Source organism: Phaseolus vulgaris, chromosome 2 (genome assembly GCF_000499845.2).
Source record: "Phaseolus vulgaris cultivar G19833 chromosome 2, P. vulgaris v2.0, whole genome shotgun sequence".
Lineage (NCBI taxonomy): Eukaryota > Viridiplantae > Streptophyta > Magnoliopsida > Fabales > Fabaceae > Phaseolus > Phaseolus vulgaris.
In genome coordinates, this window is record NC_023758.2 from 36599937 (window position 1) to 36614537 (window position 14601).

Below are 14601 nucleotides of genomic sequence, written 5' to 3' on the forward strand. Positions count from 1 at the left end.
TATTTATATTAGTTAGTCTTGACAAAGTTGACATTAATTTAACGCTAACATAAAATATTTTTATTGGTTAAGAATGTTAAAATAATTAGCATCGACTTAGAAGAATTAACTAAGTTGACTGTACTACTTGGTAGTGAATATTAGTTTAATTGATCGTACATGTTTAACAAAATATAAATTAAAAAATTATTTATTTTACGTTGTCAATTTAATAAAAAATATAACTTTTTGTATCATGTTAGAGTAGTCTTCCATATTGCAATTTTTTTTTGTCAACACTATTATTTATTATGTAATTTTAAACATTTGAGTTACTCTCACAAACATAAATTAAAAAACATTTATTTTATTTGAATTCCAGATACTATATGGTTTAAAGATAATTTAATTTTCTTCCATGGACAACGTAGGAATGCTTTGTTCGTTTCTGAAAAAGTTGTCAGGATCCACCTTGGTCTTCACTCTAGCCAATCTCTTGAAATTATTATTGAAATACTTCAAACCCCAAATTTTGGCTTGGGTGTAGCTTGTGTAGCCATTGTTATTTACCCCAATGTCAAGGTCTCTGTAATTTATATATGCAGCTCTCGGAGAATTTGAAACATAAGGTTCCATATATTTATACATTCTTCTAACAAAATTCATGTGTTTTTCTGCTATCTCATCCCCTTCCTCTTGCCATTTGTTGTTATAGTGAATATGATAAATGTATTGAGATCTGTGAGAAAACGGAATTTCAGATTCCGAAATCTCATACATTCTGCCCCCGTAAGGAGCAAATTGAAGCTGAGCATTTTCAACCTTAGCTTCATAAAGCAAACGCCATAATCCTTGTAATCCTTCAACGGGAATGGGTTGGGTAACATAATCAGATTTTCCTTTGTATTTCCATAAATGAAGTTGAGTTCTGTTCAACATAACTTCAGGGGGTTCATTGCCTGAAGTTCCAATCAACACGGCATTGAAGAAGACAGCTGAGCCAATCCAACTCGTCTCTTTACAGTCTTTTCTGTCCAAACCCAACTCTGGGAGGCTGTTTTGCATCAATGGAATAAGCTCTTCCACACCTCCCAGAAACAAGGACACAAACCTCGCTTTTATTGTTACCTTTCCATGTTGACGTGAATTTACCCTTGCTATGTCCACCCTAATCATTATGCGCTCATCCAATTTATTGGCCACAACCTGCCACTTTTGAATGATCTCGGTTGCATTCTCTTCCAATGTCCTTGAAACATCGAACACTGTCACAGTTGATGGAACTGGTACCAGATTTACCTTCCAAGCCACAATGACTCCAAAGCTTGCTCCACCACCTCCTCTAATGGCCCAAAACAGATCCTCACCCATGGCTTGTCTGTCAAGAAGGTTACCATTCACATCGATTATGTGAGCATCTATGACATTATCTGCAGCAATACCGTACTTACGCATCATGAGTCCATAACCACCTCCACTGAAGTGGCCACCAATGCCCACAGTGGCGCACACACCGGCTGGGAACCCTAGCGTTTTGCTTTTCTGGCTAATCCTGTAGTAAAGTTCACCAAGGGTTGCCCCAGATTGAACCCACGCAGTTCGGTTTTCTTCGTCAACTGCGATTTGTCGAAGGTTTGAGAGATCAAGGAGGACAAAGGGAACCCCGGCAACGTAGGAGAGACCCTCGTAATCATGGCCTCCGCTTCGGGTTCGAATCTGCAGGCCATGGCGTTGGGAACAGATTATAGTGGCTTGAATTTGGGAAACATCCAGTGGTGTGACAATGACAAGGGGTTTTGAGCTTAAGTTGGAGAATCTACTATTTCGAATGGTAAGATCTAGGACAGAGGAGTATGAAGAGTTGGTTTGGGTGTAAACAACATTAGAGATTGTGTTGGTGATGTGGGGATAATTGTAAAGACATGGAACAAAGTTTTCATGAGGATCTGGTGAAGAAGGTTCAAAGGAAAAAAAGAGTGCAATGGCAGTAGCAAAGGTAAAGTAGGAGCTTAGATACTTCATTTCTATCTATGGTTTGTTGTTGATATGAGAGTTGTAATTTGAGAAAGAGCAATCCCGAGTCCCTAATTTATAGTAGTCTGGAGTCTAATGTTAGACCACATCATAAGTGCAGAGACTAGACTTATCACTGCATGCCCCAAACTTGCTTTTTATATTATTTAAGCAAGATGCGCCAATGTACAGAATGTACACACATTTTTTTTTTAACCAATGTGAGTTCCATGATAAGTGTATAGATAGTGGGTTACGTAAGCGCCAAATTTTTTTTACATTATTTTAACTGATGTGGACAATGTCTAAAATTTTTTTTGTTTCATTGTTTCATATTTAATAAAGAAAAAGTTAGTTAAATAAATATTTTTAATAGCTATCGGTATGTAGGATCGAGCTTTTTTATACAAGAAAAAGTTGCTTGCACGTAGAAGGAATTAAATAAAGAATTTTGATCAATGCTTATTGTTTTATTTACAGTATTCAAAATTTAATAATACATTTTTCTGACAACCTCTTTTTCATTTAAACATTACACTAATAAAATCTTTTCTATTAATATGAGTTTTATAAATTAACGATTATCATCCAATCATAATCATGGAAAAGTTTTTAAGATAGTTTTATCAATAATGAATTAAAATTAAATTATTTCCTAATGTACTAGTTAATTTTTAATTTTTATCAAATTCAAAATACTAGAATCACTTCATGAGTATTTTTTAACATTATAAATAAAATGGTGGAAAAAAATCATATGAGATATTTTTGGGATTTAGAATTTAATAAATACGTTGAATAAAAAGTTACCACCACTAATCACCTTTTCGTTTCTAGAACAATATTAAAGGATAGTAGCATAAATTTGTTGCAAGATCTACAATATGTTTATATTTTTTTAAAAAATAAGACTTGTGGATAAACTAAGATTTTTTTTTATCAATAAAAAGAAATAAATTAAATGAACCCAATCCTTATATAAAATATACCTACCAATGAAAAATTTACAAAACACTACACCAATTAATACAGTGACATCCACAGAGCACGAAGATAATCTGTAGCCAAACAGAATGCAAAATATGATCAATTAAGATGAAGCAAATATATTTTAGTTAATCTTAAAAGTTATTTTATATAATTATTGCACCGTTCCAGGACTATGCAGAAGTTGGCTTCAAGGATTTTGGAGATAGAGTAAAGGAGTGGACATGTTTGAATGAGCCACAGACTTACAGATACGTCTCTGCACTGAAACTTTTTAGTACACATTGCTACTCATGATCATGTACTAAATACTTTTTAAAGTTGTAATGCAGACACACTTTTCAGTTGTGTCACCGTGCTATGTTGGGGTAGATTTTGAATATATATGATGAATATATATAAAAGTTTACGTACGCTGCATTGTTTGTGGGAACCACATATTCACTCTCACTTACGTGTATAAACGAGAGCCAAAGAAAATGTAGCTGGAATATCTTCCGTGTTGCCTCACGTTAAAAATGTGATTGAATTATATGACAATAGAGATACAACTTGTGGGTTGTTTGAGAGAGGAAAGGAGATTCAACTCTGATAACAATACAGATACAACTTAGTGGGATGTTCTAGCTGAAGGAAGTTAATTTACTTGAAGATGTGATATCAGCTAAGGAAATCTCCGTAGATTTGGTCGAGGTGGAAGGCAGTGTTTTAAAAGGAATATCTAAGAAACATATAAGATAGTGATAGAAAGAAATAAGGAGTTTTGTGAATCTAGTTTTGTTTTAGATATTTTTTTTTTATCAGCAAAGAATAATTCAATTAATAGGGACATTTCAGGAATGTTCCAACCCTTGTACAACAACCCATCTGTCACATGTGGAGTCCCCATGTAATTTAGGCTTCCAAACCTGCAGCAGATGAACCTCACAGCAAGGCCCTACACACGTGGGTTTCACCACGTTTTCAATAAAAGCTAGACAACAACATAATAAAATGGTTCTTAATCCCATCCTGCTAAAAAGCATAACCTGATGACACTAAACTAACTTACAACGATGCTATCCCAAACATGAAACACTGTAATGATCAGCAAAAACCTTGGCATAGGAAGAGTTTCCGCATCCAAAGTCGCAAGGAGGATGAATCCTTGTTACCACCGTAGCTCTGCATCATCGGGACCTCTTCTGCAGCTCCAACTTGTTCTGCGTCTACTCGGATCCCATATGTATTCACCACCAAGTTCCAGCTACACCAGTTTATAGCTCCACATATTTTACTACTCTAACCAACGTAGAATCTATTCCATCCTTACGCACACCTGCATAGAAAACAGAATACAATGACTCCACAGATACCGTACAACTGCAGCAAAGGAGAGCTCCTTCACCATATCATCCCTCTCACGTCAGCTCTCTTCCTTGTGATAACATCTCCCTCCAGATACACCTACACCACCTCCTGCCTTCGTCACACCAAGTAGCTGCCTTCCGCCCCACTTACTTCAAGCTTGTGATGCATACCATTGGATTTAGGATCCAGTCTACCAAAGAGCAAGTGAAAGAGTTTGATTTATGTTTTAACCATAACCATGCTTTGATTTGGGCCTTTTGGAAAATCTCCTCTGCATCTACTACTCCCTGCTTGAACACCACCTCATTCCTTTGATCCCATATACTCCTCACAATTGCTGCCCAAACCCCACTCCAAACCAAATTTTGTTTATTATTAACATGGTACAAGTGGAAACTCTCAAAGTTGATCTTTATGTCATTATGTTGGACAAGCACTATACCAACCCATCTGAAGCACATCGACCATACACACAGCGCATGTTTACATTCCATAAAAAGATATTGACTGGATTCTACCTTAGTCTGACAAAGGGCACATAGGGGATTATTCAACATCACCCCTTTCCCGCTCAACCTCTCTCTAGTTGGTATTTTATCCGTTAGGGCCCTCCATGCCGTGGTCACCACACTAGGGAAAGCTTTAGCCTTCCAAAGAAGTTTAAACACCCCAAGGTTTGGTCCTCTTCCTTGGTTAGCCAAGCACACATATGCGGAACTCACTGAAAAACACCTTTCATCTTCACTCCCCCACGTATGCCCATCCTTCTCTTCTCGGCGCAAACTGGTCGTAGACAAGTACACTAACATCTCTTCTTCCAACTTGGATTCCCACTCAAATCTTGCACGTCTCCACCTTAAGTTCCACCTCCATATCACATCGTCCCACCTACCAACCTATTCCACCTTTTGCCCATGATTCAGGGACAAAGTAAATAATCTAGGAAACATATTTTTAAGGCTAGAATTCCCAATCTAGACATCCTCCCAAAACCTTACTTTGTCACCACCCGATCCATACTTGGAGACCACCATTTCCTTCCACCTCCCCTTCTCTTCACCTATAAGACGCCATTTCCATTTAGCCAGCAAAGTTATGTTAAAGTTCTGAATATCTCTAAGTCCCAGACCACCTTCCTCTCTTGGTTTGCAAACCATTTTCCAACTAACCCATGAGATGGGTTCCTTCTCCTTCCCCCAACCCCACAGAAACCTTCTCTGAATTCTGGTGATACTCTTACACACCGCTACCTGTGCTCTCAAAAGAGATAGATAGTAGAGTGGAATAGCAATAAGCATAGATTTGATAAGGCATATTCTTCCCGCCATAGATAAGAATCTCCCTTTCCACACATTAAGTCTGGCTTTTAAATTGTTAACCAACGGATCCCAAAACTTTTTCTTCCTAGGGTTCCCTCCCACTTCCAAACCCAAGTATTTAAACGGAATACTCATCTTGCACAGTTCAAAGTCTTTGTGTAACATGCCATATTGGGTCTGAGGACATTGATACCTGCTAATTTTGATTTGTAGAAATTAATCTTCAACCCTGAGGCCACCTCAAATCCTCGAAGAATAGCCTTTAAAGTCACCACATTGTTGTAAGAATCCTCACATAGGAACACTGTGTCATCCGCAAACTGGAGAATAGCCAATTCAAGCCTTCTGCTACCACTAAGAAAAGGAATGGGGCTAATGGATCACCCTGACGCACCCCTCTAGAGGGTTTAAATTCCTCCGTGGGGCTTCCATTAACAAGCACTAAGACTGTGGTACTTTCCATACATCCTCGGATCCAAGCAATCCACTTACTATGAAACCCCAGCTTTTGTAACATGTCATAGAGGAAAGCCCAACTGACCGAGTCGTACGCTTTCTCAAAGTCTACCTTCAGACATAACCCACTCCTCCCTCTCCTTCTCAGGTCCACAATCGCTTCATTGACCAAAAGCACACTATCAAGAATCCCTCTATCCTTTAGAAAAGCCGATTGACTTTCATCTATAATGGAGGGTAAGACCTTCTTTAATCTTTCTGCTAAGACCTTAGAAATAATCTTATACATAGCCCCTACTAGAGAAATAGGTCTATACTGTTCTAGCATTACGGGGTCCCATACCTTAGGAACTAGTGCTATGAAAGAAGCATTGCATCCCTTTGGAATATAACCAGAAGCATAAAAGGAAGCCATAACACCCATAACCTCTTGTTTTATGACCTCCCAACTATTCTTAATGAAGTTAAAATTAAATCCATCAGGTCCTGGACTCTTCGACCCATCACAACGCCATACTGCTTCCCTCACTTCTTTCTCTGAGAACTCTGCCATCAGATTGGTATTGTCTTCCTGGGTTAAAGCTTTAAACTCCACCCCTTCTAATACTACCTCGAAGTCTCTTGAGGCTTTGAATCTTTTTTCGAACATCTTCTTTGCTTCGTTACGAACAGTAGGCGGTTCCTCCCACCATTTACCCCCCACCTCCACCCCTTTAATTTCATTATTGAGGCGTCTCCATCTCAGGGTTGAATGAAAGAATTTAGAACATGAGTCTCCATTCTTAAACCAACTGGCTCTAGCTTTTTGGCATATAAGGGACTCCAACTTCTGATCAGTCTCCTTCAGTTTACTCACCAACCCAATCCTATGTAGCCTCTCACTTTCCATCAAAGCACCATTGCAGTCTTGGCAGTCTAGTGTCTCTATTTCCTTCAAAATAGCTTTCTTAGTGTTCTCCATATTACCAAATTCAACCCTGTTCTATACCTTTAGATCACCCTTAACCTCATCATCTTCTCTTTTAATACCGTGAATGCATTCGCTTGTATTACATAAGAACTCCACTTATCCTTAACCATTACATCAAAGCCCCTTTCCATAAACCAGGCATTGATGGTTCTAAAGGGTTTTGGGCCCCAATCCTTATCCACGTACTTCACCACTATTGCACAGTGATCAGAAACCTCCCTGTTTTGCACATACTGCTTACACATAGGCCATGTTTGCATCCATTCTTCGGTTACCAACACTCTGTCTAACCTGCTCTTGGCCTTCCCATTAGAGTTAAACCACGTAAAGGGCTTACCCACCAGAGGGATTTCAAACAAAAGATTAGCTTCGATGAACATATTAAAATCTCTCATTTCGCTCGTGTTGCTGTCGCTCATGCTAACACCTTTCCTCTCACCATTCTTTCTAATGGCATTAAAGTCACCACAGAAGCACCATATCACATCTGAGGAGGCCTTTTTTAAATCTGACAGTTCCCTCCACAACACTAACTTGTCACTTAAAGAACAGGCTGCGTAAACATTTACCACCACACAACTACAATTGGATTTAATAAGTTTTCCAAAAACAACAATGAACCCGTTCCCCATCACATGTGTTTCATAGCAAAACGCTTCTTTATGCCATAAGGATAACAAGCTTCCAGTACCATTATCACCTCCATAATGTAGCCACCCCACATTGTTATCCCCCCATAGGTCGAAGCATCTTGCATCCGTAATGGCATTCACTTTCGTTTCTTGAATACAAGCAAAATTCGCATCCTCTCTTGCAATAATATGTCTAAAGTACCTAGCCTTAACACTTCCCTCCAATCCTCTTATATTCAAATTAACAATCAACATATATTATCATTCTTGTCTCCCTCCTCATAGTTCTTCATAACCTCTGTATCTCTCTTTTCCAAACAGATGTATTCATTAACAACCTCCTCCTCATCCCCCCGACATTTAAGCCCAGCTTTCTTTCCAATCTCCCACAGTTTAGATGGATCCACCGTACCACTAGGCCCAGAAAAACGTAAGTTGCAATTGACAACTCCCCCATCAGATACAGAGTTTGAGCACATACCGTCTCTACCACTTGAAGAGGGCTTAGCTTTAGCACTCCTTGAAATGAGTCTCACAGATCTTCTCAGAAAGGATATCGAATCCCCCAGTTCAAAGAGCCCTTTCAGCTTTCGTCTTTGTGGCGGAGTAGAGGTGTTGCCTCCCTCAGTTGCTTCCTCCAGAATGTCCAGGATCAGAGTTCTTTCCTCTCCCCCTACTTGTAGACACTCGTTCACCGCATTCGACGTCATTAACATATGCGCCTTCGTTGGGTTCCCTTTATCGCTTCCCTCACTCTCATCAGCATTTCCCTCCTCCTTTTCACCGTTCGTGTTGTCGTCCAAACGGTCTTCTTTTCCTTCCCCACATTCACAGCCCTTCTGCAAAGGCCCTGCCTCAGAACCATCCTCCTTGGATTGGGCTGGATTTGAGGACCGTAATACGTGATAATGGGCCTCCAGCTCGTGGCCCAGATTTGTCACATTGGGTTGTAACACTCCACCTCTATGACCGCTTTTGCCAGCTCAGCATTTTCAGCATAGCCGTTGGATGAGTATTTACGATTTTGTGTAGGGTCACAATCTAGGTCTGCACCTTGAGCCACCCTCTGGCCTAAGCTTTCTTCATTCATGAAGGAACTGCACCCACTCCTCTGACATGATAGATTTTTTGGATATGATTTCCCAAAAGGCAAATTTATTTTTTGCCTACTCTGCTCACCGTCTTCCGCCGTCTCACCTACCACCTCTTTCCCTTTTGAACGAACAACCTCCCTAAACCCCGACTGAATCTCCTCCTCCCCGCTTTTGGTTGAAAAGGCTGTTTCTTCTACATATGTGTCCGAGGAAGACACACTAACAGACGATCCGTAACCACACTCGTTTACCATATTCAAGTCACCATAGTAAACATGGGTCTCTTCTTCAATAAGGATACAACACCTTTGTTTATTGATTTGCATGCTCTTCACCGTTCCAGGAACGACTTTATGCTTGTGAAGACATTGTCAAACCATTCATTGTTATCCTTGATAATATCCCTAGCTTTCTCCCCTTCTCTTGGGGTCAGAAGGATTAGGTTATCTCCCAACATTCTTGCTCTCAACCTATTCATGCCTTCTTTCACTAAATCCTCACTCAGTTGATCGAAGTCCATGCCTTCCTTGAGATGCCCAACAACACTTTTTTCCATCCAAGGGAGAGTATGCGTTTCAACTTCTATCGTTCTCCCCTTCCACTCTTCCTGCTGCACTTCCCCTTTCACAGCTTCAGCATAGGACAAATTCCTTTTCTTCTCCACCCAAACCTCCTTATGCTTCCCTCCATCCCTCTTCCTTCCAGAGTGAGATGCCCTTGGATCCCTCCTGTCCCCCTTATGTATTCCCATTGTATTCCTTCGGTATTTCGGTATATTTACGTGAAGTTTCATGTTCCTGATATATAAGCTATCCAGGTCTCTCTCCATGAGTCCCACATTTCTCACGTCAAAGAACCTCACAAAACCAAACCTTCTCCCCCATCTGTTCAGCCTTCGTGAGATAAAAACTTCTTTCACCTTGGCTTGTTTTTGAATAATCTTCACCATGTTCATCTCCCCATATCCATGAGGGAAATTTGAGAAGAAGAAGTTGGTATACTCGTTTGAGTACCCGTCGTTACCCCTCCTGCCATTATATCCTCTACTTCCCATTCTTTTCAAAGTATTTTAAAGCCTATTAAACCACCTAGTCCACCACAAACTCCGCCACAAACTCCGTCGCGAACTCCTTCTCTCCCAGTTTTGAATCAGTTGCTAGAGCTGGACTTCATTCACTCATGGGTTAGATTCAAGCGATAATAAGTCACCGATATCGCTGGTTGCAAGGGAGAAGATGAATTTGAAAAGGACACAGAAGGAACCTGCAAACATTTTCATAACACAGTATACTACCTGTCTGTTTGAGACTAATTAACAACACTTTTGTTTCAGATATTTTTTCAAGGTAGAAGCACCTTGACACAATTAACTTCTGAAAATCAAACTTTTGCACTGAGAGATACTGGAAAGTTTCATGGAGTTGAAGAAAAGGTTTGTTAGTAATTCAATGTTGGTGATTTCTCATATAGAAAAATCTATCAAGGTTTATTATGATGCTTCACGTAAAGGATTGAATTATGTTTTTTAATGTAAGAGAAGACAACATATGCTTTAAGGCAACTCAAAGTTCATAAGAGAAATTATCCTATTTATAACTAAGAGTTGGTATTTGTGGTGTTTACTTTGAAGATTTGAAGACATTATTTGTATGGAGCTTAATTACAGGTGTTTAACGATCACAAAAATCTAAAATACTTGTTTGTTTAAAAGGAGTTGAATATGAAGTAGAGAAGATGGGTGGAGTTTATGAAAGATTATGATTTTCATTTGATGAATTATCCAGGGGATCAAATTCCGTATGTAAACAGGTATTACATACATATTTTTTCGTATGTAACTTTGGCACTATGAAAGGGAAATTAAAATAAAATCAGCATTGGATGAGATTCGAACAAAAGTTTCTTCAATAACTAAAAAAACTTTAACCACAACACCAGACAAATTCTTTAATATTATTATGATTTTTATTATACTTATTATTATTAATAATATTAATAATATGAATAGTATGAATAATATTAATAATACGAATAGTATGAATAATACGAATAGTATGAATAATACGAATAGTATTAATAATACGAATAGTATTAATAATATTATTAATATGAATAATATGAATATAATTTATACTATTATTATTATTTATATTATTATTATTAATATAATTTATACTATTATTATTAATATAATTTATACTATTATTATTAATATAATTTATACTATTATTATTAATATAATTATTATTATTATTATTATTATTATTAATATATATTTTTTTATTATTCATGAGTGGAAATGGGATAACATTGCTATGGATTTTGTTACCCATTACCAAGAGCAGTAAGGGGTCATGATCCAGTTTAGGTGATAGTTGATCGACTACTGAAGAACATTCACTTTCTTCCAGTTAATTTGAGGATAGTTATGGCCAAGTTGGCACAATTGTATATCAAAGAGATTGTGAGATTGCATGGAGTGCCTTCCTGTATTATTTTTTATAGAGATTCCAGGTTTACTTACGGTTTTGGAAGACTTTACAAGATGCATTGGGAACTCGATTGAGAATGAACTCTACATATTATCCTCAAATAGATGGGGTAGTCTGAGAGAACGATCCATCTCTTAAAAGATATATGAAGGACATGTGTGTTGGATAATTTGGGAAGTTGAGATGAGATGTTGGATCTTGGGATGACACCATATGAAGCTTTGTATGGGAGGAAGTGCATAATCCGTTAGGTTGGTACCAAGATGATGAGACAACATTGGTTGGGCCAGAGTTACTAAGGCATACCATTGAGAAGGTGAGACAGATACATGAAAGGATGAAAGCCTCTCAGAGTAGGCAGAAATCATATGCAGATTAGAAGATAAAGCCTTTGGAGTTTGCAACCGGAAATGGATAATGTGCAAATCAAGGATAACATGTCTTTTAAAGTAAAATCAATTAAGATTGAAAATCATTAGAGTACCCAGCTCAAAGGCAAGAACATCAATATGGTGAAGGTAGTGTGGGTTGATAGATTTGGTGATTCGTCTTGGGAAATAATTGAATATAATGTTTATAATAATTATAGTAATAATAATATAAAAACTAAATTTATCTAGTAATAATATTGATATTATTACTATTACTAATATTATTATTATCTTATTATTATTATTAATGATAATAACAATATTTTTATTATTTTTAATTTTATTATTACTATGATTATTATAAGTAGTAATGATATTTATTATTATTATTATTATTATTAATAAGAATAAAAATAATAAATAATAATAATATTATTAAGAATAATATAATAATAATATATGAAATTTTACGTATGATTTTTTTTCCGCATTTATATATGAATTTTTTTTCGTATGTAATAATTACGAGTATTCACTTCATATTTTTTTTCCATATGTAATGATTAAGAGCTTTTACATGTGATTTTTTATTTTTTGTAATGACTAAGAATTTTTACATTGGTTTGGAAACTCTATTACTATCGGCAGTTTGAAAATCTCGTAATTCTTGATAGTTTGAGAACTTAGTAATTCTCAACGGTTTGAGAATTTCCATAATTTCTGACGGTTTTTAAATTTCTGTTATTCTCGACGATTTTAAAATCTTGTTATTTTCAGTACTTCTAACTCATTGTTGTCATTGATTTTTAAACCCCCGTTACTTATAGAAGGTGTTTATATAAAAAAAATAGGTGATAAATAATAAAAATATTGAGTCAAAATAGCCCAACAGTTTTCTCAAACCCTCTGTTCTTCTTCTACCACCAAACATTAATACATTATTGTCCTTCAACTTTTTTTTATTTACTTTCCAGGGTTTTATAATACTATATAGGTGTAATTTCGTATTAATACCAAATAATTATATTGATATTTCTTAAATAATGATAAATTACTAAATCATTCATATTATTCCTTAAGATCCATTTAGTGACCGATGTTAGAATAATATACATAAAGATTTAGGTTTGATTCTTATTATAAAAAAATAAATTCATTATATTGATAATTTTTATCAAACAAAATTTATGAAAATAAACAATGCTATCCTCTAAAAAAAATATAATGTTTTCTTTTTCAAATAATGCAGATTTACTTCGAACCTATTCTACATTGACCAAAATTCTAATACAGCTATGAATACAACAAGTATGGGTATTTGTGTATCTAAGAAATTGCACTCAATTAATATTAGTCTAGGAAAGGGAATAGTATTTACTAAAGGTCTGTCTGGATAATGTTTTCTATAAACACTTACAAGAGAAAAGAAAAAGAAAAAATGCAATAAGGTTTTTTAATAAGCTAAGACTACCTTACGCAAAAAAAATAAAATAAAAAAAAACGTTTTTGGGCAAGTTAGTATAAAAAAAAATTTGTGGAGAAGTTTATTCAAATAAACCAAAAGTCTGAACATATGAATGATATGTAGAACCTATGAACTATATTCTCTCAAACAATGTTGTTAAATAATCCTTATAGTAACACTATATTCTCATTATTGAATAATAAAGTGAATATTTTCCACTTCTAAATTCAACTATCCAACAACAATTATGTTGAGAAAAAAGAATGACATATAAGTTACAACTAAAAAAATCAAGCTTGAATCCTTTCAAAGTGAAGCACACCAATATTATTTAGTAATTCAATTGGTACTTCTTGACCTCTCTTCAGCCTCTACCACAATTACAATATCTATATCATAACAAATTATGAAACTTCAAAAGTCTATTCATAAAGATAAAATTTTCAAACCAAAAAGAGAACATATGATAAGCTCTTAATCCCTCACATTTTTTAATGCACTCCTGTGTTGGAAAGAATTAACAATTCTCCCAGCTCAAGAAATGCCTGCAAGACAATGAATCTTTTTCAAGAACAAACCAAAAGGTGAAGTTAGATCAAGAATGTTGATTCGATTATCAATTTCACTTTTAGTTACACCAAAGGAATCAATTCGAAATCTATTGAATTTTAATTAATGAAATTATATATCAAGAAATGAAGAATTGCATTGGAAAAAGGAAGAGCTAAGAACAATATTAATTGGAAAAAAAATACTTCACCAAAAACAAAAGACACAAAGCAAATGACAATTTTTATTCTAATATATCTAGTCTCATATTTAGAAAAAGAAATATTAAATATCTCCACCAACTCAAATAAAAGCATAAATAACAGCTTGAACCTAATAAAGTTTTTCATCGTAGAACAAGGACTCAACAAGTAATGAAACAACTGTAGCAAAACATTATACTTCACAACACATGGAACACTAAATGATGTGATTCCAATAGCCACATAGAACAAGATTCTTGACATTCTTAGGAATCACCTTGAGCTGGAAAATATAGAGGCACTTTTCTTAGAGTTGGATCATTGTTCTAAGACAAGAACTCACCAAAATTAGTACCAAATCCCAAACTTATTTGGATGAACCAAATATTGTCAAATTGAATCAACAAAGAGAATGAAAAACTGAATTGACCGAACAAAATTGAACAAGTATTCATATGAACCGAACAAAATAGGAATTAGAAACAAAAACAGAACATAGGTGCTGGAAAATAGAAAAAACCGAACCAAAACAACTCAAGAACACAAGGCAACATGAACAATTGAAAAAGAAGAAAGGAAGGAGAAGAGAGTACTCATGAAGATGGAAGAATGTTGGATGATCTCGCCACTAGAAGTGTGGAATGCTCCTAGATGAGAGTGATGCCGCCACTTGAGGACTCCAATGATCCATCAAGATAAGACTAGAGAAGAAGGCTCCAAA

At 36.0% G+C, this 14601-nt stretch overlaps 2 protein-coding genes across 2 annotated transcripts; both read right to left on the reverse strand.

Moving 5' to 3' along the window:
• Nucleotides 1–380: 380 nt before the first annotated feature.
• LOC137809737 (tetrahydroberberine oxidase-like) lies at nt 381–2001 on the reverse strand. The gene has a single exon (XM_068610825.1). The coding sequence runs from the start codon at nt 1999–2001 to the stop codon at nt 385–387; it is 1617 nt and encodes a 538-aa protein (XP_068466926.1). The 3' UTR covers nt 381–384.
• Nucleotides 2002–7094: 5093 nt separating this feature from the next.
• Nucleotides 7095–7706, reverse strand: LOC137809438 (uncharacterized). Its single transcript, XM_068610549.1, has one exon. It carries the CDS (start codon nt 7704–7706, stop codon nt 7095–7097), a length of 612 nt encoding a protein of 203 aa, XP_068466650.1.
• Nucleotides 7707–14601: the final 6895 nt, after the last annotated feature.

Bases quoted from the DNA above. Each gene is read 5' to 3' on its own strand.
- LOC137809737 (XM_068610825.1), bottom strand. From the start codon at position 2,001: ATGAAGTATCTAAGCTCCTACTTTACCTTTGCTACTGCCATTGCACTC.
- LOC137809438 (XM_068610549.1), bottom strand. From the start codon at position 7,706: ATGGGGAACGGGTTCATTGTTGTTTTTGGAAAACTTATTAAATCCAAT.